General features: G+C 32.6%; 1 protein-coding gene across 1 annotated transcript in view; it reads left to right on the top strand.

The window, feature by feature from the left end:
• LOC136035780 (myosin heavy chain, non-muscle-like) overlaps positions 1 to 26360 on the top strand; it is a 116392-nt gene that overhangs the window by 68276 nt on the left and 21756 nt on the right. The window contains exons 7-10 of the mRNA XM_065717753.1: positions 1070 to 1319; positions 4302 to 4553; positions 17048 to 17164; positions 22324 to 22440. Coding sequence (XP_065573825.1) covers positions 1070 to 1319; positions 4302 to 4553; positions 17048 to 17164; positions 22324 to 22440 — 736 coding nt within the window. The remainder of the gene's footprint in view (positions 1 to 1069; positions 1320 to 4301; positions 4554 to 17047; positions 17165 to 22323; positions 22441 to 26360) is intronic.

Genomic DNA, 26360 nt, shown 5'->3' with positions numbered 1-26360 from the left:
GCATTGGGGATTTGGACTATGAATTGAAATTTGCATTGGTATACATACACGTTATGTACGCCTCTGTTGAAGGGTTTTAACCAGGGCTATCTTTAGAGGTATAGGAACCACATTATGGAATGCGAGACTTAATCACCAGAACAGCTCTCTATTTTACTCTGTATAATAGGAAGCTAATTTTATGGCAGTATATGACCAAATTATCTAATCAATTATGATTAATCTGCCATCCAAATGTCGAGAACCCATTCTTTAATCAAGGTATTATACCAGTTACCGGAACCTTAGATTTTGACTTTGAAATACAGATTAGGTGACTTGTAGCCTGCTTAAGTTCAAAAGATATGTATGTACCGTTTCAAAGTTTAGGCATTGTGAAATTTGAAAATCCATGAATCCGACATTTTAAGTGTCATCGTATATTTGCTCTAATAGATGTCATGAGATGCACCAGAAAAAAAGGAGGTTTTCTCATAAAATCTTCTTGAAACTTGAATTAACTGAAATAAATTGCAAAGAACTAATGAAATGACGCTAAAAAAAAACACCAAAGTCTGCTTAAAACTGCAACACATTGACATAATATCACTTTAAAATCATCTTACCCTTTAATTACTCAACTTATTAGATGATAGTAAGAAAATTAAAGGACTGGATTTAGCATATGAGGGCCAGATCTTCGTAGATAAATTCTGAGTGCCGTATAAGAGGAAAGCTTGCTGTAGAGTTTTTAGTTTATTAAGCATCAAGAGGGCTTTCTGGGGTTTCCTATCGGCAAAGTGAAATACCTTTTTCAGTCCATCTTTTTATAGTCCTTAATTGATATCCATCCATCCATTTGTCCATTTTGGGTATGTGGCCATATATCATTATTTTAGACTACTATGTGTCTTGATCTTTTGACCCCCTTCACCCCTCTCACGTTCATGCCTTTTTGGTATATTTGTTCAAAGGTTGTTGATCTCCTCACCCCCACCCTCCGCTTGTCCAGCCATTGTTGGATGCCATCCTTTGTTTGTATTTTATTTCTCTAATATCTTCTTATAAACTTGTTTTCTTTATTTTTAAGGAGGAACTTCGAAAAGCAAATCTCCACATTAACTGTACAGCTACATGAAGCAAAGAAACATGCTGATAATGAAGCAGAAGCCTTGCTTCAACTGGAAGAGCTGCAAAAGAGGTCACCAAAGGACATTGAAAGCCTTCAATGCCAAATTGAAGAGCTCAAAGCACAAAATGACAACCTTGAAAAGTCAAAAAAGAAGCTTCAAGCTGAATTAGAAGACATAACAATTGATTTGAACTCACAGAGGGCAAAAGTAAGACTTGTACTTTTTTTCAATATTAGATTTCGCTGGGTAAGACCTGCTGATACGAATTTGAATGTTGCTTCATTTGCTGGATTTACGCCTCCAGATCAAAATAAAAACGTCCGTTTGGGCGAATATTCTTTACCCTTCTGTCGTGGATCAGAGATAGAAAATTTATTTTTCTGATCGGTAATATTTTGCTCAAATCAATAAAGTCTTGCTGTTTGTTCAGTGAAGAAAAATGCACTGTTGGTATTCTCATTTCATAAGTATTCAAAGGATTCTCTTTTGTTCCTTTTTTTTTAATTTTCGTGAAATTTTATTCTGAAATTACATTAGAGACTTTGCTTCGCATGTTTTTATTTTGTTTTATTATGTTGAACTAAAAACGGAACAAGCTATTTGCTTTATTCATTACAAAAATGATAGAAAACTACAATAACAAAACCATAAGTGTTTCATTGGCCTCTCACTTTACAAAGCAATACCAACAAAAATAGAGTCAATAACTTAGATTCTGAACAACGAAACCTTAGATGTTACAGTCCCTTAGGCCTTTCACTTACCATAACAAACTTCTGGTAACAATTAATAAAACCAACTTTGCAATGAAAAAAGACAATAAACAAGAATTAGTTGTCTGGATGACGAATTGTAAGAGTTGGTACCATAAATAATAAATTCCATAGGCTTATTACATTACAAAAATAATCAACTTTAGCAATTCGAAAAAAAAGTTACTAAAGCTAAGCTGTCCTTTCTCAATTGCAGGGATGGTAGACTCAAACTACTTAAATTACGCTCACAGAGAAAACATTTCAATTAAGGAACAAGTTTAAACATTCGTCTTTTTGCTTTGGATAATTTGTAGTCTTTTGTGAGAGCTTACCTTTAAGCAGGTATTGTGCTTGTGTTTCTGATGGAGGAGGGGTGATTTAAGACTAGCTCTGGAATTAACTGTTTAGGAAAAATTCCACCAAATTTTCTCGGACACGGTTGCTGACGGATTACAAAGTTAAGTCATCAATTTAATTATACATAAATATCGTAACCCAATCTAACCTAACCATTCGCTAACCATAATTGGCTTAAAGACAAGTAGAACGTTCAAAATATTGCTGTAACGGCAAATCGTTTTTAATAGATCCAATTATGTAATAAGATCCGCCAATCTTTATGTCTCAATTTGCAAAAAAGGTACTCGCAAACTAATGGTAATTTGCAGAAAATAGTGCTACTGATTTTGTTGCGGTTGTGCAACTATTTTGTTGAAATTACCAAATTAAAATGTGTTGCTAATAACAACGACTTTGTTATGAGAAATGTTCAGAATTAAAAGTTTAGTACTGATTTTAATTTGCCTTTAGAGGGAAATGCGAAATTAAATGTTTCCTAGAACGGGTTGTTTATAACTAAAGTGTTTTGAGTATCCTTAACTTTTTCGAGCTGATGTCTGGCAATGAGTTGATTACATCAAACACCATACGGATCTCGAAGTTTAATCGTGGATATTTGAAAAATACTTTTGATAGAGAAGAAAGGAGTAGAATAACCGATAACCAGTATTTTCAAGTTTTTTTTTTTTTGTCACACGGGATTGCTTTTTTGTGACGATTGATGAGGTTTCTTCAGTATTAAAAAATAGAAAAAATTGTTTCGACTTTATTTTGGTCTTTTTATTCCTAAATTCGCCCTTCCAGCTACTGATTTGCTTCTAGTTATTCATCGTTCCAAATCGAAGTACTGTTAAGGGCGTTTCAATCTTAAGATAATTTTACCGAACTGATTGTGCCTTCGATTCTTTTTTGTCAGTTAGACAATGGGGTGGGAGTGTACAATGCGACAGAGCTTTATAGAAGGAGGTGAATTCTTGTACTTTAAGGAAACACCCATTGACGCTACATTAAATCTTTTGCTAAGAGACTAAAGAGAGTCATGGGCAATGAGTGAATCTGCCCTGTTTGCCCTATTCTGGAACCTTTGAAGAGGTGCTAACAAAATTTTCGGAGCACCTGCATACGGTGGGGATTAGTATTCAGGGATGGAAAAATTGTTAAAGAACTTGGGTCAAAAATGTTAAAAGAATAAAATATAAATATATTGAAATTTTCGACAGAAAATAATAAAGCTGTCAAAACGGAATATAGTCTTTTTATGGACTTTATCCAAACAGATCAGTGATACTGTCGTAAAAGTCTGCAAAATTCGATCAGAAAGCCTAGGAATATCTCTCATCCAGTCCAAAACCTATAAAGTGAATCTGCTCATCGGCTTAAATAAGAAATCCTACCACATGTTAAAAAGTTTTATCCTTAAAAAAAAACCGTAAACGAAAGAAAACACGTTTCTGTAGTTTGCTAGTTTCTGCTATATTGCTGATTGACTCTCTCATGTCTTTCGTTTATTTGATAAACCGAAAAAGATAATTTTCTTTGAACTTTGCGTTCAACAAAAACAATATCTTTACCAAATAGTACAGTTGTCAACACTGTTTTCATTGTATGTGTAAACTAAAATTAGTAATGAAATAGTACAAACTTTTTAGACCGATTGACAAGCCACTATTTAAAAAAAAAATAAACACAAATCATATGATTGAACACAAGGGTTATACTTACAGCAACCGCGTTATCAGGTGATGTCGTGTGTACGCCTATGCTACCTCAAATAGTACCTAGTATCGAGCATTTTGAAACTGATTGCTATAAAAGTTAGTTGAACATTACTGGCTCTAGAGTGGCGGAATAACCTTTTGTATGCTGATGGTAAAAGGAAACTGCCGAATCGGTTAGTTTATCCTGAAAGTGATGAATCAATTTGATTTAACTTATGTTGCGTTAATTTCTGTTCAAAGGTGGCCTTGTGTTTGGAACTTGTGTTAATATGTCATGAAAGCCTTTGAGGATTGATGCTGAACCCTTGTTGAAAATTGCCTAAGGATTCCATCTTGTTAGTGCCTGCTTGTGTTTTTCAATATCAGTTTCATTTTAGGTTATTGAGCTGGAGAAGACGCAGCGTAATTTTGACAAAATCCTGGCAGAAGAAAAGGCAATATCAGAACGATTTGCGTCAGAACGAGATGCAGCTGAAAGAGATGCAAGAAAAAAGGAGACGAAAGTTTTAAGTCTAAGTCGAGACTTGGAAGAATATATTGTGAAAGTAGAGGAGCTAGAGAGGTCAAGAAGAGTTCTTCAAAATGAGCTTGACGAACTTGCCAATTCACAGGGAACTGCTGATAAAAATGTAAGTTTCGTTAAAGTTTTGCACAAATGTTTTTTATTTATTTGAATTGTTCTTTGCGTGTTTTTGGTTGAATTTTGAGTTTGATTACAAGTACAAGAACTACTAGAAGCTAGGTTACAAGTAGGCTAGGAAAAAATGTCACTTTTATTTTTAATTTTAAATAAGTTTCAATTTTTAATTTAGCTGAGATTTTTAATCTCAGCTAATATACAGTCGCCTAAGACCTTTTAAACTAAAATATCTGCTCCCCTTTCTTAGTGACAGTTGACCAATTCGCCTTGCTTTTTTTTATCAGCTTTTATCGGAATGTTCCCGTACCTCTCATTGCCAAGTATTTACAAACTATGTTTAACCCTCTCCCTCCTGTTTGGGGAAGGGAGGGCAGTCCTTTGAGAATGTACAAATGTGTTTAAGCCCTTGGGGAAAAGTGGAGCTATATATATATATATATATATATATATATATATATATATATATATATATATATATATATATATCAATCAATTTATTTATAACCCATCTACAAAAAAGAGGGCGGAACGCCCTTAAGATGGAGTAATAAGAGAAAAAAAAAGCTACAAATAAATACAAATCAACACAAACAAACAATTAAATAAGTAATGCTGACCATGGGTGAGACACTATCGACATAGAAGAACGAAAATCATGAAGCCTTTTATCAATAATAGATGTAGGAGAAACTAGGCGGAATTTGTTCATTAAGTAGCTATTTCTAGTCCAAGGAGGGTAACTAAGAAGGAATTTAGCATAACGAAAATATACTCTACGAACATATAGTTTCTGAGGTTCACTAAAAAACTGCCAAACCGGACAAAGAGAAAGGAGATGAGGTACAACAAGGCTATTATAAATTTTCGCAAGATTTAATTTATCAATGTGTTTAATATTAGATACAATTGAAGCATAAGCAATTCTCAGTTTTTTCTTCAAATTTTCAAGGAATAATTTCACAATTTCTTTCATATTTTTTCCAATAGGCATTCCAAGGTAAAGTAATTTTTGAGAAAGGGGGACTTGAACATTAGCTAAAGATAAGAAAATAGGGCCATTTGTCTCTTTAAAATTGAAAGCTACAACAGCAATTTTTTCAACATTAAAAGAAAGCCCAATATTTTTATATTCATTGTAAAGCTGATTAAACGCATTTTCACATCCACTAAAAGTACGGCTTAGATTCAAAACGTCATCTGCAAAAGTTATTAAAGACAAGTTAAATCCACGGTGAATACAACTAAAATTAACAGAATTTTGGGCATCTAAAACAGAGTTATTAAATAAAGAAGGTGAGGTAAGGTCACCTTATCGGACTCCTTTCAAAATATCAAAAAGGGAAGATCCCCCCTTTAACTTCGCCTTAAGGTGATGGTACATTATATAATATACATATATATCCATTTGGTTTTTTTACGTAAATCCATTAATAAAAGGTACTAATTATTAAATATTTATTATTCGCCCCCTATTATAATAAATAATAGAATTGTGGCAAAGAGTCAAACTTTAGCGTAAAGAGGGAGAGATTGCGGAGGGGACAACTCATTTCATATACGTAGTAATTTTTGTTCGTTTTAAGTTTTAATGTCGCTCTTACTTTAAGTTAAAAAACTAGTTTTTTTTTAATTTAATTTCTGAACGTTCTTGAAATAATGCAAGTTTGATTTTGGCTCTCCGCATATAAATTATTAAAATGAAATTTCTATATTAATTTTTTTTTTGGCTAAATGGCTTTCTCTCTCTTTTGATCAGACGATTTTGAGAAATAAGGGGTGGGGAAGGAGGCCTTGTTGTCCTCCAATTTTTCGGTTACTTAAAAAGGCAGCTGGAACTTTTAATTTTTAACGAGCCTTTTTATTGGTAAAAGAATATACGTAACTTAAGAATTAACTTACGTAACAAACTTTTATATTATTATATTTCTATTATGTATGAGGGGGTTTGTACCCTCGTTAATACCTTGGTCTTTACGCTAAATCGTAAGTTTTGTCCCAATTCTTTAAGAATGACCCCTGAATCAGAAAGGCCGTAGAATAAATAGTTGAAATTACTAAAAAATACTTTAGCATAAAGAGCAAGGTATTTATCTCCTCCTAAATACATCGCTCTTTATGCTAAATTTGTTTTAGAACCCCTCATATGCGTAATGATCTTTGTTTGTTTTAAGTTTCAATGCTACTCCTTACTTTCAATTGAAAAAATGTTTTCATGTTTATTTTTTCATTGTTATTTTATAATAATACTAGATAATCCTTCGCCCTTTTCATTGAATTTTTCTTCCCCCATGACATATTTCTCCAAGGAAAGATCCTCTCGCATAGCCCCCTCCCATCAACCCCCACCCCCTAAACCAAAAAGTCCCCCTGAAAACGTCTGTACACTTTCCAATAACCATTACTATATTTAAACACTGGTCAAAGTTTGTAACTTGCAGCCCCTCCCCCAGGGATTGTGGGGGAGTAAGTCATTCCCAAAGACATAATTCTTATGGTTTTCGACTATGAGGAACAAAATGGCTATCTCAAAATTTTGATCCGTTGACTTTGGGAAAAAAAATGAGCGTGGGAGGGGGCCTATGTGCCCTCTAATTTTTTCGATCACTTAAAAAGGGCACTAGTACTTTTCGTTTCCGTTAGAATGAGCTCTCTTCCGACATTATTGGACTTTTGTCGATACGATGACCCCTGGGAAAAAAAAAAAAAACAAATAAACACGCACCCGTGATTTTGTCTTCTGGCAAAAAATACGAAATTTCACGTTTTTGTAGATAGGAGCTTGAAATTTTTCAAGCAAATTTTCTTAGGCTCGTAACTTTTAATGACAAAGACTAAATTTGATGAAACATATATATTTAGAATCAGCATGAAAATTAAATTATTTTGATGTATCTTTTAGCATCAAAATTCCGTTTTTTAGAGTTCCTTTAATATTTAGACATTAGAAAATTCAATTAGAAAATTCAGTCAGATACAGCTTATCAGAAGCAACAAGCAATTCTAATAGTATGGTCTGGAGGTGACACTTACGATCTTGCCTTAAGTTTTCAAGAAAGAGTTGGCTGTGACGAGATATGGGAGAAAATTTGTCAGAATATGTGAACATATTGATTTTTACATCTATTTTATTTAGCAAATTAATATACTAAAATATTTATAGTATTTTAGTTCGCCTTACAATTCTCAATATATATCCACTATAGGTTTGAACACTTTGAGCCTTCGTTGGGATAGAGGGTGTTTAAAAAGTGGGTCGTTAGGTCAAATGAATCAGGTTTCTTTGCATTCTATGATGTTTTCCAAAAAAATGTCCTTGAGTGTGTTGTTAACCACTCTTCATGAGGGACTGAAATTTGGATTGTTATCCCGCCCACCTTCTTGTGTTGTTACAACTTATTCTGCATCCATAAAGCGACTTAGAAATCTCTTTTGAGTGGAATACGTCTTAATGATCACCATTAAATTTCACATAAAGTGGCAAGAAAATCTGTATATTTCTGGAAAGTTAGCATATTATAATAAATAGGCTTGGGATTTTGAAGATCTGACATCTCTTTTGGATTCATTCACCAGTTGTAATTCATTTATTCTTTAGCATACTAGCCAAACGGCTATAATTTGACTATATGACAATTTTTTGTGCTAGTCAACCTAAGCCTGGGGGAAGGGGACAAACTGATTTGGGCTGTTCCTCTTTTTATCGGTTTGGTTTGCTTAATTCAATTGTATGGTTTCTATATTTATGTTTCTAGTTGCTTTAGAAGATTACTAACAGTATTTTTAAATGCTATTGAGCATAGGATTAATTAAACGGATAAAAAAGGAAGTTAGGTCCAAAAATGTGAATACAAGGCAAAACCTGGGTACACATATATTTTTTTTTTTTACAAAGAAATGATTTTTTTTTCTGTATATAGGGATCAGAAAGCAGACACTAATTAAAAGCAAAATCTAGGTTTTGGAATTTAAAATACAAAGAAGTATTCTTACGTTACAAGACTTAGTCTTATATTTTTATGCATTTTTCATATTTTCAAAGTGTTTTTCAATAGGTATTTCAAGATGCGATTACGTGATATGATTTGGTAAACATTACCATGTCTCATAATGTAGCTGTAATAATTGTTGACACTAGAAGAAACACCATTAATGAATCGTTCTAAACATTCGTAAGTGGAAAAATAAAAGAGTTTGCAAATTTTTTATGTTTTTTTTTTGGGGGGGGGGCACCCAGACAAAAAGAATGAAATTTATTCTAAGCAGTTGACTTAAATAAGGTTTGCCATGAAAAGGCTTATTATTGGATCCAGAGCTGTAACTTTTCTATGTTTCTTATTATGAGTAAAAAAATCTGAAAAGTACGTTTCTTCTCAAAACCTTTTTAGATGCGGGTTTTATAAAACTTCGGAGCAGAGTGAATTCTGCAGTATTTGTTTTCGAAACAATCGGAGGAAGTTGGCTGACGAATATCCCATAGAAAAAGAAAAAGATACTATTGCTATTGAATTTAGTTGTGGCACACATCAGAAGTACTGCATAGAAGATCTACACTTAGATGTAGAATGTGCAAGAAGAAAATTAAGCTTATCTTCTACGAGGGTAGATACAAAAAAGCATTTTGTTTGCAAAACAGAGAACGGGAGGATCACCACTGCACTTTTGATGGCCTAGGAAAAGGGGCTGAAGTGTTGAGTAAAGAGATCCCTCATGTTGTTGCTGATAGATAGGAACAAATTTAGATAGTTTCAAATTTCAGACAAGCACAAAGAGGAGGGAAGGATCTACATTCTTAGTCTTCGAATACTTTTGAGAAATTGTCATCTTTATAAATAATCAACGGCGAAAAAAAAAAAAAAATCAAAATCGTCCCTGATATAAAACAGGAAGAAGTTCGTTTTATGCAGTTTTGAAGATCCACTGAAAAAACGAACTTATGGTACAATCCTAGTTGAATGTAATGTTTTATATAGGATTTCTAATTCGCATTTTCTAAAATTAATATGTTAATTTTAGGTAGAAGAAACAGGTAGTGGCGACAAAACGCAAACCATTGCTGAAAATTATGAAGATGAAAGGTTTGATGTCCACATTCCAGATTCTGATGTAAGTTTTTGCTGAAAGTCTTTTTTTTTCAGTGTTAATGTTTTTTCTCTTAAGAGTCACACCCTTTAAAGGGTGTGTAAATCGGTCTCAACTGATAAGCCCATGCTATCTTGCACCAGCTATTGCTAGGTTAATCGCTGATGCAATAAAGCTATGTATAAACCAAAGAAAATGACATTCAGAGTAATAGTAATTTTTCAAACCCATCCAGTCAAAACTTTGAGACAACCACTTTTTCAGCATATTCGAATGGTCCAGCTACAATATCTTTTGTAATATTAAGCATATCACCCCCTCCCCCTATTATGCAATTGGCCTATTATGCTTTACTGCTAAACTTTGTCATAAATCAAAAGACATTGTGTTTATGGTTGCCAATAAAACACCTCAGCAATATATCGAGAACGACTGGGGGTGTTAAGCTGAAACTTTTGGGGATACTGCTGTTACAACTTTTTCTCTTACAATTTAAATGATCAAAATTAGTGTAAATATACCCAGGTTGTCAAAGAACATAGATTGATTTGCAAATAATATTAAGTTATGTTTTTCAGGTCAACTTCAGAAGGTATGAAATTAATTTAAAAACTACCATTTGTCTCAGGATGAATATCAATAAATAAATGTCACGTTTAACTGTCAAAGTTTAAATGTTCTACCTGGTAATGGAAATTGCTTGATCCTCTCGGTTCTTTGTTTTTATTTCCAAAGTCATTAATAGAGGGTTCGGAACAGTTTGTGCGTTGATTTCCTAAAAACTTGCAGTTTATAAATGGTGCTTTGTTGATACCAATGCAATAAGCTGCAACAAAAGCTGACTGATGTAGCGTGGATGTAGCTGCTAACAAAACTCTTAAAGAACTAGTACTTGTGTTTCAAAATGTAATGTATGTCTAGCAATGTATTTAGATTCGTTGGAATCTGGTATTTTACCCCATCTTTATTTTCCGAAGAAAATTGTTCTTTAATTATAAATTCAGTCAGATACAGCTTATCAGAAGCAACAAGCAATTCTATTAGTATGGTCTGAAGGTGACACTTACGATCTTGCCTTAGGTTTTCAAGAAAGAGCTGGCTGTGACGAGATATGGGAGAAAATTTGTCAGATAATGTGAACATATTGAATTTTATATCTATTTTTTTTTTTAGCAAATTAATATAATAAATATTTTTAGTATATTAGTTCGCCTTACAATTCTCAATATATATCCACTATTGGTTTAAACACTTTGAGTCTTCATTGGGATACAGAGTGTTTTAAAAGTGGGTCGTTAGGTAAAATGAATCAGGTTTCTTTGCATTCTATGATGTTTTCAAAAAAAAAACGTCTTTGAGTGTGTGGTTGACTACTCTTGCTGAGGGACTGAAATTTGGATTGTTATCCCTCCCCATTCTTGTGTTGTTACAACTTGTTCTACATCCGTAAAGCGACTTAGAAATCTCTTTTGGGTGGAATATGTCTTATTGATCACCCTTAGATTTCACCTATAGGGCCAAGAAAATACGATTTCATCGATATCACTGATTTTTTACTGCAAGCCAAAAACTGCCATGTCGCTGCCTTTGTTGAAGCATTTACATATGTATTGGATTGCCTTTACGGAGTTTCATTATTCAACATTTATGTGTGCATTAAATGTTTTTGATAATAAAGATGAATATAGAACAACCCACTGGTTATCTACTGGTTATATCTTGAGTTTTCTCCTCGTGATTTTAATTTTTTTGCTTAGTGAAACTTGTACATTGATTTTTCACCTTGTAAAATCAATTTTGATCATGGAACTTGTTGCGTGCTGATTGAACTTACTTCCTAGATTGTAATGCAACTGTAAACAGACTAGTTTGCAGAACTTGAACCAGCTCTTAAAATTGTAACATCGTAACATCGTAATTGTAACATCGATGCGTTATTTCAACAGCGGGAAAACATCTAGTTAATCATTTCACTCTCCCTCACTCTCTCTCTCTCTTTCTCTCTCTCTCTCTCTTGCTCTTTATTCTTTCTTTTGTTCTGTAGAACGCCATGCTCTTTTCGACATTTTGTCAATTATGGAGCGTATTTGTGTAATGACTACACCAATTTTGTCTTTTCGAAATTATTATGCTTCAAGTTATATTAGCAATTGCTATATTTGTAATTAAATGTAAATATAATGTTATCCTTGGATCATTAGCAATTAGACCGTATATTGTGAAATTTAGATTATATTTAAAGCATATTCTGCTGTTCAATTTTCAAACAACATTTAGTTTTTAGATTTGAGAAAGCTGAAATACCAAATTTCTGAAAATACTAAGTTTACAAAAGCAAGATTTAATATCAAATTTGTAAATATTAAAAAAGGATATCAGTTTTGAATATTCAAACCAATATCAGAAAAAAATTAGTACTCTAGAGCACTAAATCAGTCGGCAATTATTTATTAGATAATTAGAAAAAAATTACATTTTCAACTTTTTAGTTTTTTTATTGAAATTTATCGTTCGTAATAAACAATGTTATACTGAATTTAGTTTTTATAGAATCTGCAATTTAAGCAATCTTCAATTACCATTGCTGAAATGTAGGTATAGATCGTAGATTTTTAAAAACAGGCTGAAATTCATGTCAGAATAGTAGAAACACAGCCTTAATTCCTGTCATTTGTATTATTTGTCATTCTCTTTCTTCTTTCTTATTTTGTTTGTGTTCAATTTCTTCTTGGGTTTTAATTCAATTTAAACTTATTGATTTTTTTATAGGAACCGACAGACAAACCAATGACGGACAAAATCAGCATTTTTTGTATATTAACCCGTAGCTGTATATTCAAATTTTAATTTTTGTATATTTAATTTTTGTTTTGTTTTTTATGTTTTTTACCTTAAATATGTTATATTGACATAAATATAGTTATGCCAAAAATGCTTTTCTTAGATTTTAGTGAAAAGATCGTTTATGATAGAATCAATAACGCCAAAAGTTTCCATGTTTCTGTCAAAAATACTACGGTAAGTTTATATCTGTTCATATATGCTCATACTATTAAATTACTCATTCTATTTGATGTAATTGTAGTGACGCTCTGTATACATAATTTTTTTTTTAATTTAGATTTTAGGCGGAAACCCCCCTAAAATCGCTCAAACTTAGCCTAAGAGTTATATTTAAGAAATGTTTTGACCTACTTATGATTAATGATAGACTTGTTGATCTTGACCCGAAAAAATATTTTAGTACTAAGAGGCCCTTAAAGTGTGAAAATGCCCAAACTCAGATTTCCCATAAAATTGACCCAAAAAGTGGCAAAAATTATAATTATGGCGGCTCTTCAACGAAGACGAGCTAGGAGAACTCCCACACTCAAAACACTTATTGACCAAAGATTTCTTGGAGGGTAGAGGGGGGGAGGTGTTCTTGCCTCGGCTGTATTGAAGAGTAAGCTAAGCTAATGGGCTTATTACCCATTGATAGAGGATCTATCTTTACTCAGGTTAGCGATTATGCTTATTTTTCATATTATCATAGGCAACGCAATAACGCTGACTAAGTGAAGAGCGATGTGGGCACATTTTTTTTTATTTTTTTTTTTTAGAGTTGACAATTTGTGAATGATGACATCTCTAACGTTAACGATAAAACTGGCTTATTGCCATCTTTAATACCAACATCATTCCAACTGGACTGTTACAAATTGGAACCGTGCTGTTTCTGCTTTCCTACTTCTAGTTTAATTGTCCTTCGTGTTTTACCCGCTATTTACGAAATGACCTGCGATAAAAGTGAGTGCCATCCAAGGAATATTTTTAACAGGGAATATTCGTTTTTCGTCCAGCATAATAAATGTAGGCCCCTCTCTAGTGTAAACAGAAAGGTACAACTAAATATATTTTGTAGGGGGGAAAATTTGGAGCAAAACGATAAAATAACACCAAAAAGAACTGAATTATACCAAAAGTAATAGAAACTGTATGAAAAATTGTACAACTCTGTCAATTTCAAAGAGGCTTGTAGCCCTTCCCCTCGAAATTTGATCCTTTTGGAATAAGAAAAACTACATCTTCATTATAACTAATATAAATATTTCTTTATTGACGCTTTTGATATTATCAACAGATTTTTGACTTGATTTTGCCAGACTTTAGTTATTGAGAAACCGTGAATTCTGAACTTGATCAAATAAAAAAAGCATTAATATATTAATGTCCGTTTCGGGTCTACAAAAAAAGGATGCACAATCATGTTTTGAATTGAGGGCAAAGAGGAAGAGGCCTATCTCTGCTTTTGTCTGTTTTTTTTAAATGCATGTTAAAATCAAAATATAACGCTAAAGGCTATTCCTTTTCTCCAATTTTGTTGCTTTATTTTTCTCCTGCTAAATATGAGATTGAATTATACCCTTAAAGAAAATCTATCATTTTTTAAACTATTCGTTAACTAGCTGAAAAAACAAACCTTTCATTTTAATTGCCCTCTCATATTTCTATTTTTATTGGTTCTTCCTGATTTGAACAGATAACGGTCTTTGATAACGGCTAAAGTTTTAAAACATTATTCTGAAACCAAACCGCTCAGTGGTAATTAAGGAATAAACGTTTTTTTTTTTTAATTTTTCCCGTTTTGAAATATTTTCAAACTTTAAACCCCCTGAGACTTAACGTGGGCGCTTTTCCCACCGTCAAAGCACGAAAATATTTTGGTGGGTCATGGGCAGGACGTGTACCTTATGACTGACAATACTTTATCTGTTATTTCTGAGAAAAATACATTTTCGTGAAAGTGACGTCACATTCAAGTGCATTTAAAAAGCAAAAAACGTACTGCTTTGTACTGACATCATGCAATGTTTAACAATTGTTATATTCAGGCAAATGTTTTTAACCAAAATCGGTTGGCAAAAACTGTTCTAAACATTCTTGATTACAGTATTGCATTTGCTTATCAAACACGAGCTAGTTTCATATATTATTCCTTCCAAAAGTTAGGATTTACGCTGTCCTCCTTCATTTGGGGAGGGGAGAGGGAGACTAACTTTTGAAAAATAATGTTTCCTCTTGTTTATACAAAATATATTCTAATTTTGGACGGTCTAAGTGAATATGAACATTGTTGGCAGCACAGGTGCAATTTTCATTGTCTGGAGATCAAATCTTATTATTTTAAGTAAATTCTGTCCCACTATAGGAAAAATAATATTTTTCGAAAATTTTCAAATATGTTTTTGCTGACAGAGCTCCCAAAAGCAGCAATAAAGGGCTCTGTCCCCTAAGGCCCTCGAAATTCGTACTTATTGTCTATTTGTCTCACCATCCAAATAAAGAGCGACCTTGCGATTCTAGAAGCGGAGAAGAAGGTACTTTCTGTCTATAAAAGATGTGCGAGTGTAACAGTTCATTTTTTCTAGGGAAAAAGTTAGGTGAAAAGACGACATTTGCTGCAAAAAGTATAACAATATCTAGTTTAAAAAAACCCATCTTCAATAAAGAAGAAAATCCATCATATGTCTATCGTGCTAGCAATTCTTTAGATAACGTAGAAGCCGAGTGTTCGAGTATATTGAGTTTCAACGCTTTGGTTCTATCTTCAGCTGTAACTTAATATTTTGTTTCATTACCATCTCCAGCAGTGAGTTTTGGACACAGAAAGGTCGTGAATTTGAAATATGTTAAAACATTTTCTGAAATCCAGGATACAACCTAAATATTAATAGGGGACCAAAACTTGTAGACTTCTAGTATGGGTATAAACCATTGTATTTAAAATATAGAAAAAAATACCAGGTTCTATAAAAGTTCATGCAAAACACCCAAGTTACACTTAAAACAAATGAAAAATAAAGTTAGAAATGTGTTAACTTTCATAATATTTAATTGCAGCACTTCATTCATGTGGGTATTAAAAGGCCTCTGGCGCTTTTATTTTACTCGGAAATTTACGAAATCTAACATTAAAAGTTTTCATAAATGAAGAGAAGAATTAGTTCGATTCCAAATTGTTAGATTCCACCCTTTTAACTGAAATGGGAACAGTAAATTTTTCTTCATTTCCTATACGTTGAGTGGAAATGAAGACTCAGAACGTTATTCCTCTCGGTGGATTTCTCCATGGGCTTTTATTCAGAAATAATTATGTTTTTTAGACTTCTTTGATTTTATTCGTAAACATATCCATAAATTTATTCTCATTGATAAAGGGAAAAGCTTCTGATTTCCTAGAGAAAAACATAGGGTCACCATTCTAAGTTTCCATTGATTCTATTTAATGGAATCAAAACCAGGATTCTTCCAAAATTACCCTTCATGGTCCCTTTCAAAGACCTCTATAATAAGAAGCTGAAGCTTGAAAATACTTGAAAATACCCATGTTAAATTAGTGACTTTTCTTGTTTGACAAGCCCATACATTTTCGAAATTATAATAATTCAAGCTATATTAGTAATTAGAGAACTCCTAAATACCCTCCCTTCCTCAACATGTGGATCAGAGTTCTCTAACACTTTGATTTTACTTTTAATATATTTTGATGTATTTTAATATATTCAATATATTTTGATTTTGAATTTTAACGTATGATTTGAGAGCAAAAGTAGAACTCTTACCTTCCAAAACCCCCTGCCCCAGGCTTCTATTCCACTTCCAAGGATTTAGCGGAGAGGAAGTCCTTTAATATTTAGACACAAGAAAATTCAACCAGATACAGCTTATCAAAAGCAACAAGTAACTCTAACAGTATGGTCTGAAGGTGACAATTATGATCTTGCACCTATTCCAGCTTCTATTCAGGCTTCTATTCCACTTCTATTGATTTAGCGGAGAGGAAGTAGAATTGTGCCTCGTTTGAACTGGAATCATGCTTTGACTTGAAATCTATGGGATCACACTTCTAAGCCTCACCCATAATCCCTCAAAAATCCCCCCCACTGCAAACTTTTAGTGCAATGGTAAGCACAAGGTGACTTCTTTGGAAGAACAAAGTGACTTTATCCGATCTCCAACATCACCAACTCCGTCAAAACTTTATTAGAAAGGTATACCTGTTTTTTTGCTACTACAAGCATGAAATTTATGGGTCAATTGAGTTGGATCTATGGAAAAGAAGGATATTTATTTTCAGAGTCGTGCACTCCTTCTGCACTAAAAGGAGGGATTTTTGGAAGATTCTAAGCTAACGTATTTTCTACAATAAATATCTGTTAAAATTTTAGCTGGAATTTGGTTAAAATATTGCAAATATCAAAGAGACTTCCCCAGAGAACTAACCACCGGCTTTTTTTTTGTCTAGAGGTTAGCCTATTCCGAAGCTTGAAAAGTCTGTGATTCGACTGACGATAAAAATGTGAACTCTGCTGCTAATTTCAGTGGTCAATAATTTCCTTCAATGATTTATTTGCATTTCAGACCACTATGTCTAACGGTGCTGGTCACTTTGTACAACCGCCTACTTTTGGAGCAAGGAATAATGCCCTTCGTATCCTCATCCACGAGTTATTGAGAGGAGATCCTGATGCTCTGAGGGTAAATTTCTTATTGATTATTTTCCTTTTATTTTCTTTTAATTTTTTATGTATTTTTTCTTTACCTTTCAATTTTATTTTTAGTCTAAATTTTCTTTTCATTATTTTTCCATCATAATCTTTCTTTCAATCTTTTGTCCTTTCTTCCCAAATCATAGTATCTTTTCACTATAAATTATCTTTTCATTGTTTTATTATTCACTATTTACTATTTTGTTATTCATTATTTTCCATTTCACTATCTCGGTTCTTAAATTTTTTAAACAAGGGGCTTCTAACTAGGAATACACTAGTCTCTGGGGGCAGAAAAATTGCCAAAAGTAATATTTGGGAGTGAGAAAAAAAGTGCCCCCCATGCTAAAATAGTGACTTTCCTGGTTTTACAAGCCCATATATTTTCAAAATTATAATAATTCAAGCCATATTAGTAATTAGAGAACTATATTAGAGAACATTAATCGAAATTATAATAATTCAAGCTATATTAGTAATTATAACACCCCTTGTTACCCTCCCTTCTTCAACCTTTGGAACAGAGTTCTCTAATACTTTGATTTTACTTTTAATAAATTTTGATATATTTTAATATAATTAATATATTTTGATTTTGAACTTTACTGTATAATTTGAGAGCAATAGTAGAACTCTGATCTTCCAAAACCCCCTGCCCCAGGCTTCTATTCCACTTGCAATGTTTAAGCTGAGAGGAAGCTGAATCGTGCTTCGTTTGAATTTGGACCAAGAAAACTAAATGGAGGGATTTTAGAAAGATTTAGAGCCAATGTATTTTCTACACAGTATATCTGTTTAAATTTTAGCTGGAATTTGGTTTAAAAAATTGCAAATATCATGGAGACTTCCCCAGAGAACTACCCTCCGGCTTTGTTTTTGTCTAGAAGTTAGCCTATTCCAAAGTTTGAAAAAGTTTGAAAACTGAAAACTTCAACTGACGATAAAGCTGTGAACTCTGCTACCAATTTCAGTGGTCCCAGAATATCGTTTCAGGCTTCATTCAAACAGAAATTAAAAGTTCTATCCCATATTTCAGTGAACAAAAAATTGGAGGACAACTAGTTTTCCTTCCTCACCCCTAGTTACCCTTCCTTCCTTAACCTGTAGAATAGAGTTCTCAGATACGCTGAGTATGATGATGTGCTTTTCATTAAAATTTATTGACTTTCGGGGATATTTCCCGCTTCTTTTTTTTGAAAATAAGTAATTTTTTTCAGGCTCGTAACCATTGAAAGTTAAGACTAAAGTTAATGAAACTTATCTATTTAAAATCAGCAAAAAAAACTGATTGTTTTGATTTAGCTTTCGGTATAATTTTTTTTTTTTAGTATCGTTTACTGTTGAGCTGGGTCACCCCTTACTTACAGTTCGGTATAAAGAACTTTCTGATATTTTGGAAATCCTGAAAATTTGAATGCAACGTAAACACATTTGAAAATTCTATAAGCTTTGAGTTAGATTTGCAATTTTTTAGAAGAATGGGAGATATAGGCTTTAGGTTTCTTTGCTTTTAGATTTTTTTTCTCTTCTTTTTAAAGGTAAAAAAATGACACTATATAGTTGAATATTGTGTCTTCATTTTGGTAAATATAATTTAAATTATGTGGATAATACTTTGGACATATATTTTGAAATCAAGGGCGTATCCAGGAAATAAGGATTTACCAGGTATGAATATCTGGTGGATTTTTGTATTGCTCTTAAAAACATAACGACAAAACACTTAAACGAATTTTGCAGCGTTAAAAATGTAAATAAATTATAATCCCCCGCTCGGACCGAAATCCTGCAAATCTCTTTGTCTTAGATATTATTTATATCAATCTTAGCTACTCTTCCCTACCTACTGTGAGGTAAATACTCCTCTCTCCCTAAATGATACTTGAAGATTCTTCCTTATTTTCAAAAAAATTGGACAAAGAGTACAACTTGCACTCTTTTGTCTGGTAATGATCTAATCTGTAATAACAATTGAAGGGGGTCCCTCCTATTTTTTTATGTCCCTCCCTAGATTCTGGAGAAAACTCTTCGGGGATATTTTCATTGAAATTTTTTTATTTTGTATTTAATTGAAAAACGATAATTACCCCTCCCTCAGACATTGAAAAATGCCCCCACTCCAAATTTTTGTGACTTTACTCCACTGGGTGTAATGACTATAATACAGAAAGAATCTGCAAAATTTCATATTATATGAAATTCAAACTTTGCTTATCTGGAAACCAAATTACAGGCTTAGTCTGTTTAACAATATAAACCCTTATCTATTACAATTAACATTTTTAGCTTATAGAGCTCAGAGGCACAACTATTAGGCATAAATGTTTCATATTTCAAACTTTTATAAGTAACAAAAAACAAAACAACAGTCTTTTCAGGAAGGCAGAAAAACTGTTGGGCAGCCATAACAGAACATTAGCTTACAAAGGACTAAACATTTGTTTCACTAACACCGGGGTTTTTTAAACTAGTAATTCAAATAGAATATCAAATAAATAACAAAGAACTGCTATATTTAAGTGAAACTAACTCTATTTACAGCTAACTAACGTGCCCAATAGAATTGCTAAATTATTGTGCCCATGCCCACACCGTAGAGATGGAATTGTACCCTTTCACTTAAAGGGGGGGGGGGTCATGTTCACCCTTTTAACCGCAAAAGTCAACTCGATAAAGCATTTTTAGATTTTTCATCAGAAAAACCATTCATTCTCCTAGTCTGCTTAATTTTTGAAACAAACAACAAAGGAAAACATCTAGTTAATCTTCTCTCATCTCTCTCTCTCTCTCTCTCTCTCTCTATCTCTCTCTCTCTCTCTCTCTCTCTCTCTCTCTCTCTCTGTTATTTCTTTTGTTTTGTATAACGCCATGCTCCTTTCGATATTTTGTCAGGTATGTTGCTTATTTGCGTAATGACTACACTAATTTCATCTTTTCGAAATCATAGTAATTCAAGCTATATTAGTAATTGTCATAAAAGTAATTAAATGTAAATATGATTATATAGGCATCCCTGTATCATTAGCAATTAGACTGTATACTGTGTAGCTTAGATTATTCTGTATTAGTTTGGTATTGTGTCAAATAATAGTGAATTCTGTCTCACTTAAACTGTTTTTTTTTGTATATTTTTATTTCTTAATATTATATGTTAGAATTTAAGGCGTATTCTGCCGCTCAATTTTCAAACAAACAATATAAAATAAGAGACTTTTTAATTTAGCATAATTGTCTGAAATGTTTTTGTTTTCAATTTATCAACTAACATCCTTACAGTAAATATATATATATATTAGGTTTTTGATTAGAATTGGATACAAATTTTATTATAGTTACCTTTAAAGAAGTTACAACCCTTTCCTTTTCTAATTTCTAATTCCCTTACTGCGTTCTTCCAAATGATTTCCCTTTATTAAAAAGGTGACTAAATTTTTAGCTTTTATTTGTTTTTTTTCTAATATTTTCTATGAAAAAATTTTCGATTTAATTCTATATTTTTTATTTTTTGCTTCTATCAACATAATAATTTTCTATCTATTTCAATATTCACAAGCTTTTATCTCATTATTATTTATATCAGGCCTTATCCTTGTAATAATTCTACGATTAATGTAAGAACAGGCCCATATGTTTTGGTGGATTCGTGTGGATTTTTAAGAATGTCTAGAAAGTCGAGCTGGTTCGTGGTTAGTCTGATATTAGTTGTGCCTAGACAGAAATCTCCAGCCTCCCCCCCCCACACTCCTTTACAATGTTAAGGAGATGCACATATACCTATGTTTTAGTGTAAAGCTACGTCAAATAGAACCAATGATCGTGGGGTAAGCTCCCAAAAATATCTTGTAAACTATTGCTCTTAAAGATATTTAGATTTAGAATAAAAACTCGGTTGTATAATTTAATGATTGATAATTACAAATGTAGAGCTAGGTCCAGCATTGTTTTATTTTTTGTAGAGAATCTAAAGTCGGCATTTCCGTATTAATTTATATGATTTTTGAAGATAAATTATCAGCTTCTTCAGCAATTCGAAAGAAGCATCTAAATGTAAACTGCGTCTTTCAAATAATGGAGAGGTTAGGCTCAAACCACTTAAACTTAGCTCACAAGGTAAGCATTTCAGATAAGAAACACATTTAAACATCTTCTTTTCACTTTAGTAATTTGCAGTCTTTTGTGAGAGCTTGCTCTGAGGTGATGTTATCTTTATGCTTCTTATGGATGAGGGTTAATTTTAGACTGTGTAATTAACTTTTTGGATGGAATTCCCTCAAATTTTATTGGGCACGCTTTGGCTGGTTTTCGTATATTGCCGTAAGAAAGTAAGTAATGTCAAAAGTAAAACCATTGATCTGATCAAATATCCAGGATTTTTGTCAAAATCTGATGGATTATAAGTCTCAGTCATCAATTGAATTACTGGTACATAAAATAACCTAATCTAGCCTTACCTTTCTATACATCATTGGATGGCTCTTAGACATGCAGAACGGTCAAAATATTGCTATATCGGTAAATTGAGTTTAATGAACCGAATTATATTGTAAGATATACCAATTTTTATGTCTCAATTTACAGATAAATAAAAAAAAATGATTTTCTTTTAAAATGGAAGTAAGGAGTGACATTAAAACTTAAAACGAACAGAAATTAGTCCGTATATGAAAGGGACAGTCCCCTCTTCAATGCCTAGCTCTTTACGCTGAAATTTGACAATTGTCATAACTCTAATTTTTAAAAGAATAAAAAATTAAAGCGTAAATAGAGAGGCCTTGAGGAGAGGGCTGCCCCTCTAATATCTGGAAAAATTTATGATCTTAATAATTTATAAGTTTCAATTTTGCGTCGTGCAATCACTTATTTCTTCTCTTTTTTTTATTTATGGACGTTTTTTAACTAATGCAGGTTTGAATTTGGCTCACCTTGTCCATTTTTGACAAGTTTTGGGCTATAATTTGAAACTCTATAAGTTTAATTATGCAATAAATATTAATAGGAGTTACCATTTACTCAATCGGCTTCAAATGGTGATTCTTCCTCCCTTGGTATTTTTTTTAAACTTGTTTTGAAATTTTCGGTTACTATGTGGTGGAGTTCGTTCTTTACGAAAGTTATTAGGTTCCATTCAATAATTTATTTGCATTTCAGACTCATACGCCTAACGGTGCTGGTCACTTTGTACAACCGCCTTCTTTTGGAGCCAGGAATAATGCCCTTCGTATCGTCATCCAAGAGCTATTGAGAGGAGATCCTGATGCTCTGAGGGTAAATCTCCTATTAAATATTTTCCATTCACCTTCTTTTAAACGTTTATCTATTCGTACTTTACCTTTTAATTTTCTTTTTATTTTAAGTTTTCTTTTTCATTATTTTCCCATCATAATCTTTCTTTGAATCGTTTGTCTTTTCTTCCATAATCATATTATTTTTTCACTATGAATTACCTTTTTATTGTTTTATTATTCACTACTTACTATTTTGTTATTCATTATTTTCCATTTCATTATCACAAGGGGCTTCTAACTGGGAGTACCCCTGTCTCTGGGTGCAGAAGAATTGTCAAAATTAATATTTGGGAGGGAGAAAAAAAGTGCCCCCCATGCTATAATAGCGACTTTCCTTGTTTTACAAGCCTATATATTTTCGAATTTATAACAATTCAAGCTATATTAGTAGTTAAAGAACTATATTAGAGAACGTTATACACAATTATAATAATTCACGCTATATTAGTAATTAGAGAACCCCTAGTTACTCTCCTTACCTCAACCTGTGGAACAGAGTTCTCTAAAACTTCGATTTTAGTTTTAATATATTTTGATATATTTTAATATATTTAATATATTTTAATTTTGAATTTTAACGTATGATTTGAATGAAAAAGTAGAACTCTGACCTTCCCAAACCCTCTGCCCCAGGCTTCTATTCCACTTCTAATGTTTTAGCGAATAGGAAGTCGCATTGTGCCTCGTTTGAAATAGAATCATACTCTGCAATGTAACATTATTCCAAATTATTCGAAATTATAATAATTCACGCTATATTAGTAATTAGAGAACCGCTAGTTACCCTCCCTTCCTCAACCTGAGGAACAGAGTTCCTCATCTTTATTCCTTTCATCTTCTTTTAAACTTTTGTCTATTCTTTCTTTACCTTTCAATTTTCTTTTTATTTTAAATTTTCTTTTCATTATTTTCCCATCATAATCTTTCTTTCAATCTTTTGTCTTTTCTTCCATGATCGTATTATTTTTTCACTATGAATTACCTTTTTATTGTTTTATTATTTACTACTTACTCTTTTATTATTCATTATTTTCCATTTCATTATCGCAAGGGGCTTCTAACTGGGAGTACACCTGTCTCTGGGGGCAGAAGCATTGCCAAAAGTAATATTTGGGAGTGAGAAACAAAGGGTCCCCCATGCTAAAATAGTGACTTTCCTTGTTTTACAAGCCCATATATTTTCGAAATTATAATAATTCAAGCTATATTAGTAGTTAAAGAACTATATTAGAGAACATTATTCGAAATTATAATAATTCATGCTATATTAGTAATTAGAGAACCCCTAGTTACCCTCCCTTCCTCAACCTGAGGAACAGAGTTCTCTAATACTTTGATTTTACTTTTAATATGTTTTGTTGTATTTTAAATATATCTAATATATTTTGGTTTTGAATTTTAACGTATGATTTGAGAGAAAAATGGAACTCTTACCTTCCAAAACTCTCTGCTCCAGGCTTCTATTCCACTTCCAATGTTTTAGCGGAGAGGAAGTCGAATTGTGCCTAGTTTGAACTGGATCCATACTTTGACTTGAAATCTATGGGATCACACTTCTAAACCTAGCCCACAATCCCTCAAAAATCCCCCCATTGCCAACTTCTAGTGCAATAGTAGGCACAAGTTGACTTCTTTGGTAAAACAAAGTGGGTCTTTCGGATCTCCAACACCACCAACACCATCAAAATTTGATTAGAAAGGTACACCTGTTTTTTCTTTGTTACTACAAGCATGAAATTTATGGGTCAATTGACTTGGATCTATTGAAAAGAAGGACATTTATTTTTAGAGTCGTGCACCCCTTCTCCAACTTGGACCAAGAAAACTAAAAGGAGGGATTTTTGGAAGATTTAGAGCCCACGTATTTTCTATACAAAATATATGTTTAAATTTTAGCTGGAGTTTGGATTACATATTTCAAATATCAAGGAGACTTCCCCAGAGAACTACCCTACGGCTTTTTTTTTGTCTAGAAGTTAGCCTATTCTGTAGCCTATTCTCATATCCGGAATAATTTATGATCTTTAAGTTTAAATTTCGCTTCTTGCTATAGTTATTTCTTCTCTTTTTTTAATTTCTGAACGTTTTTTAGCTGATTCTGGTTTGAATTTGGCTCACCTCGTCTATTTTTGAAGAACTACCAAGTGATTCTTCTTCCCTTGGTAGTTTTTTTTCAGAACCTGTTTTGAAATTTTCGTTTAATATGTGGTGGGGTTCGTTCTTTACGAACTCTTAAAGAGTTCTTTAACTCGTTCTTTAAGTTTTAATTTGGCTTCCTGCTGTCAGTTAATTCTTTTCTTTTTTTATTTTCTGAATGTTTTTTAACTAATGCAGGTTTGAATTTGGCTCAACTGGTCTATTTTTGACGAGTTTTGGGCTATAATTCGAAACTCTATAAATTTACTTATGCAATAAATATTAATAACAGTTGCCATTTACTCAATCGGCTTTAAATGGTGATTCTTCCTCACTTGGTAGTTTTTTTTTCAAAACTTGTTTTGAAATTTTTGGTTACTATGTCGTAGAGTTCGTTCTTTACGAAGGTTATTAGGTTCCACCCAATGATTTATTTGCATTTCAGACTAATATTTTTAACGGTGCTGGTCACTTTGTACAACCGCCTTCTTTTGAAGCCAGAAATAATGCCCTTCGTATCCTCATCCACGAACTATTGGGAGGAGAAGCTGATTTTCTGAGGGTAATTTCCTATTAATTATTTTCCTTTCATTTTCTTTTAATCTTTTATCTATTCTTTCTTTACCTTTCAATTATCTTTTTATTCGAAATTTTCTTTTCATTATTTTCTCATCATAATCTTTCTTTCAATGTTTTGTCTTTTCTTCTATAATCATATTATCTTTACGCTATGAATTTATTTATATTTTAATATATTTAATATATTTTGATTTTGAATTTTAATGTAGGATTTGAGAGCAAAAGTAGAACTCTGACCTTCTCAAAACCCCCTGCCCCAGGCCTCTATTCCACTTCCAATGTTTTAGCGGAGAGGAAGTCGAATTGTGCCTCTTTTGAACTAGAATCATACTTTGACTTGAAATCTATGGGATCACACTTCTAAACCTAACCAATAATCCCTCAAAAGTCCCCCCACTGCCAACTTTTAATGCAATAGCAAGCACAAGGTGACTTCTTTGGAAGAACAAAGTGGGTTTGTAGGATCTCCAACACCACCTACACCGTCAAAATGTCATTAGAAAGGGACACCTGTTTTTTTGCTACTACAAGCATAAAAGTTATGGGTAAATTAACTTGGATTTATGGAAAAGACGGACACTTATTTTTAGAGTCGTGTATCCCTTCTCTAACTTGGTCCAAGAAAATTAAAAGGGGGGATTTTTGGAAGATTTAGATCCCGTGTTGTTTTTTATACGAAATATCTGTTTAAATTTTAGCTGGAATTTTGTTTACATATTGCAAAAATCAAGGAGACTTCCCCAGAGAACTACCCTCCCGTTTGTTTTTTTTTTTGTCTAGAAGCTAGCCTATTCCGAAGTTTGAATACTCTGTGATTCGACTGACGATAAAGCTGTGAACTCTGCTACTAATTTCAGTGGTCCTAGAATATCGTTTCAGACTTCACTCAAGCAGAAATTAAAAGTTCCATTCCCATATTTTAGTGAACAAAAAAATTGGAGGACAACTAGTTTTCCTTCTTCGCCTCTGGTTACCCTTCGTTCTTTAACTTGTAGAACAGAGTTCTCTATTTTTCTGATGGTGTGCTGAATCTGATGGTGTGCTTGTCATTAAGATTTGTTGACTTTTAGGGAGTGTTTCCCGCTTTTTTTTGAAAAAAGCAAAAATTTTCTCAGGTTCGTAACCTTTGAAAGTTAAGACTAGCCTCAATGAAACCTATCCATTTAAAATCAGCATAAAAACATG

Source organism: Artemia franciscana, chromosome 14 (genome assembly GCF_032884065.1).
Source record: "Artemia franciscana chromosome 14, ASM3288406v1, whole genome shotgun sequence".
Classification (NCBI taxonomy): Eukaryota; Metazoa; Arthropoda; class Branchiopoda; order Anostraca; family Artemiidae; genus Artemia; species Artemia franciscana.
The sequence above is the reverse complement of the archived record's forward strand: the minus strand, read 5'-3'. Positions and strand labels throughout refer to the sequence as shown.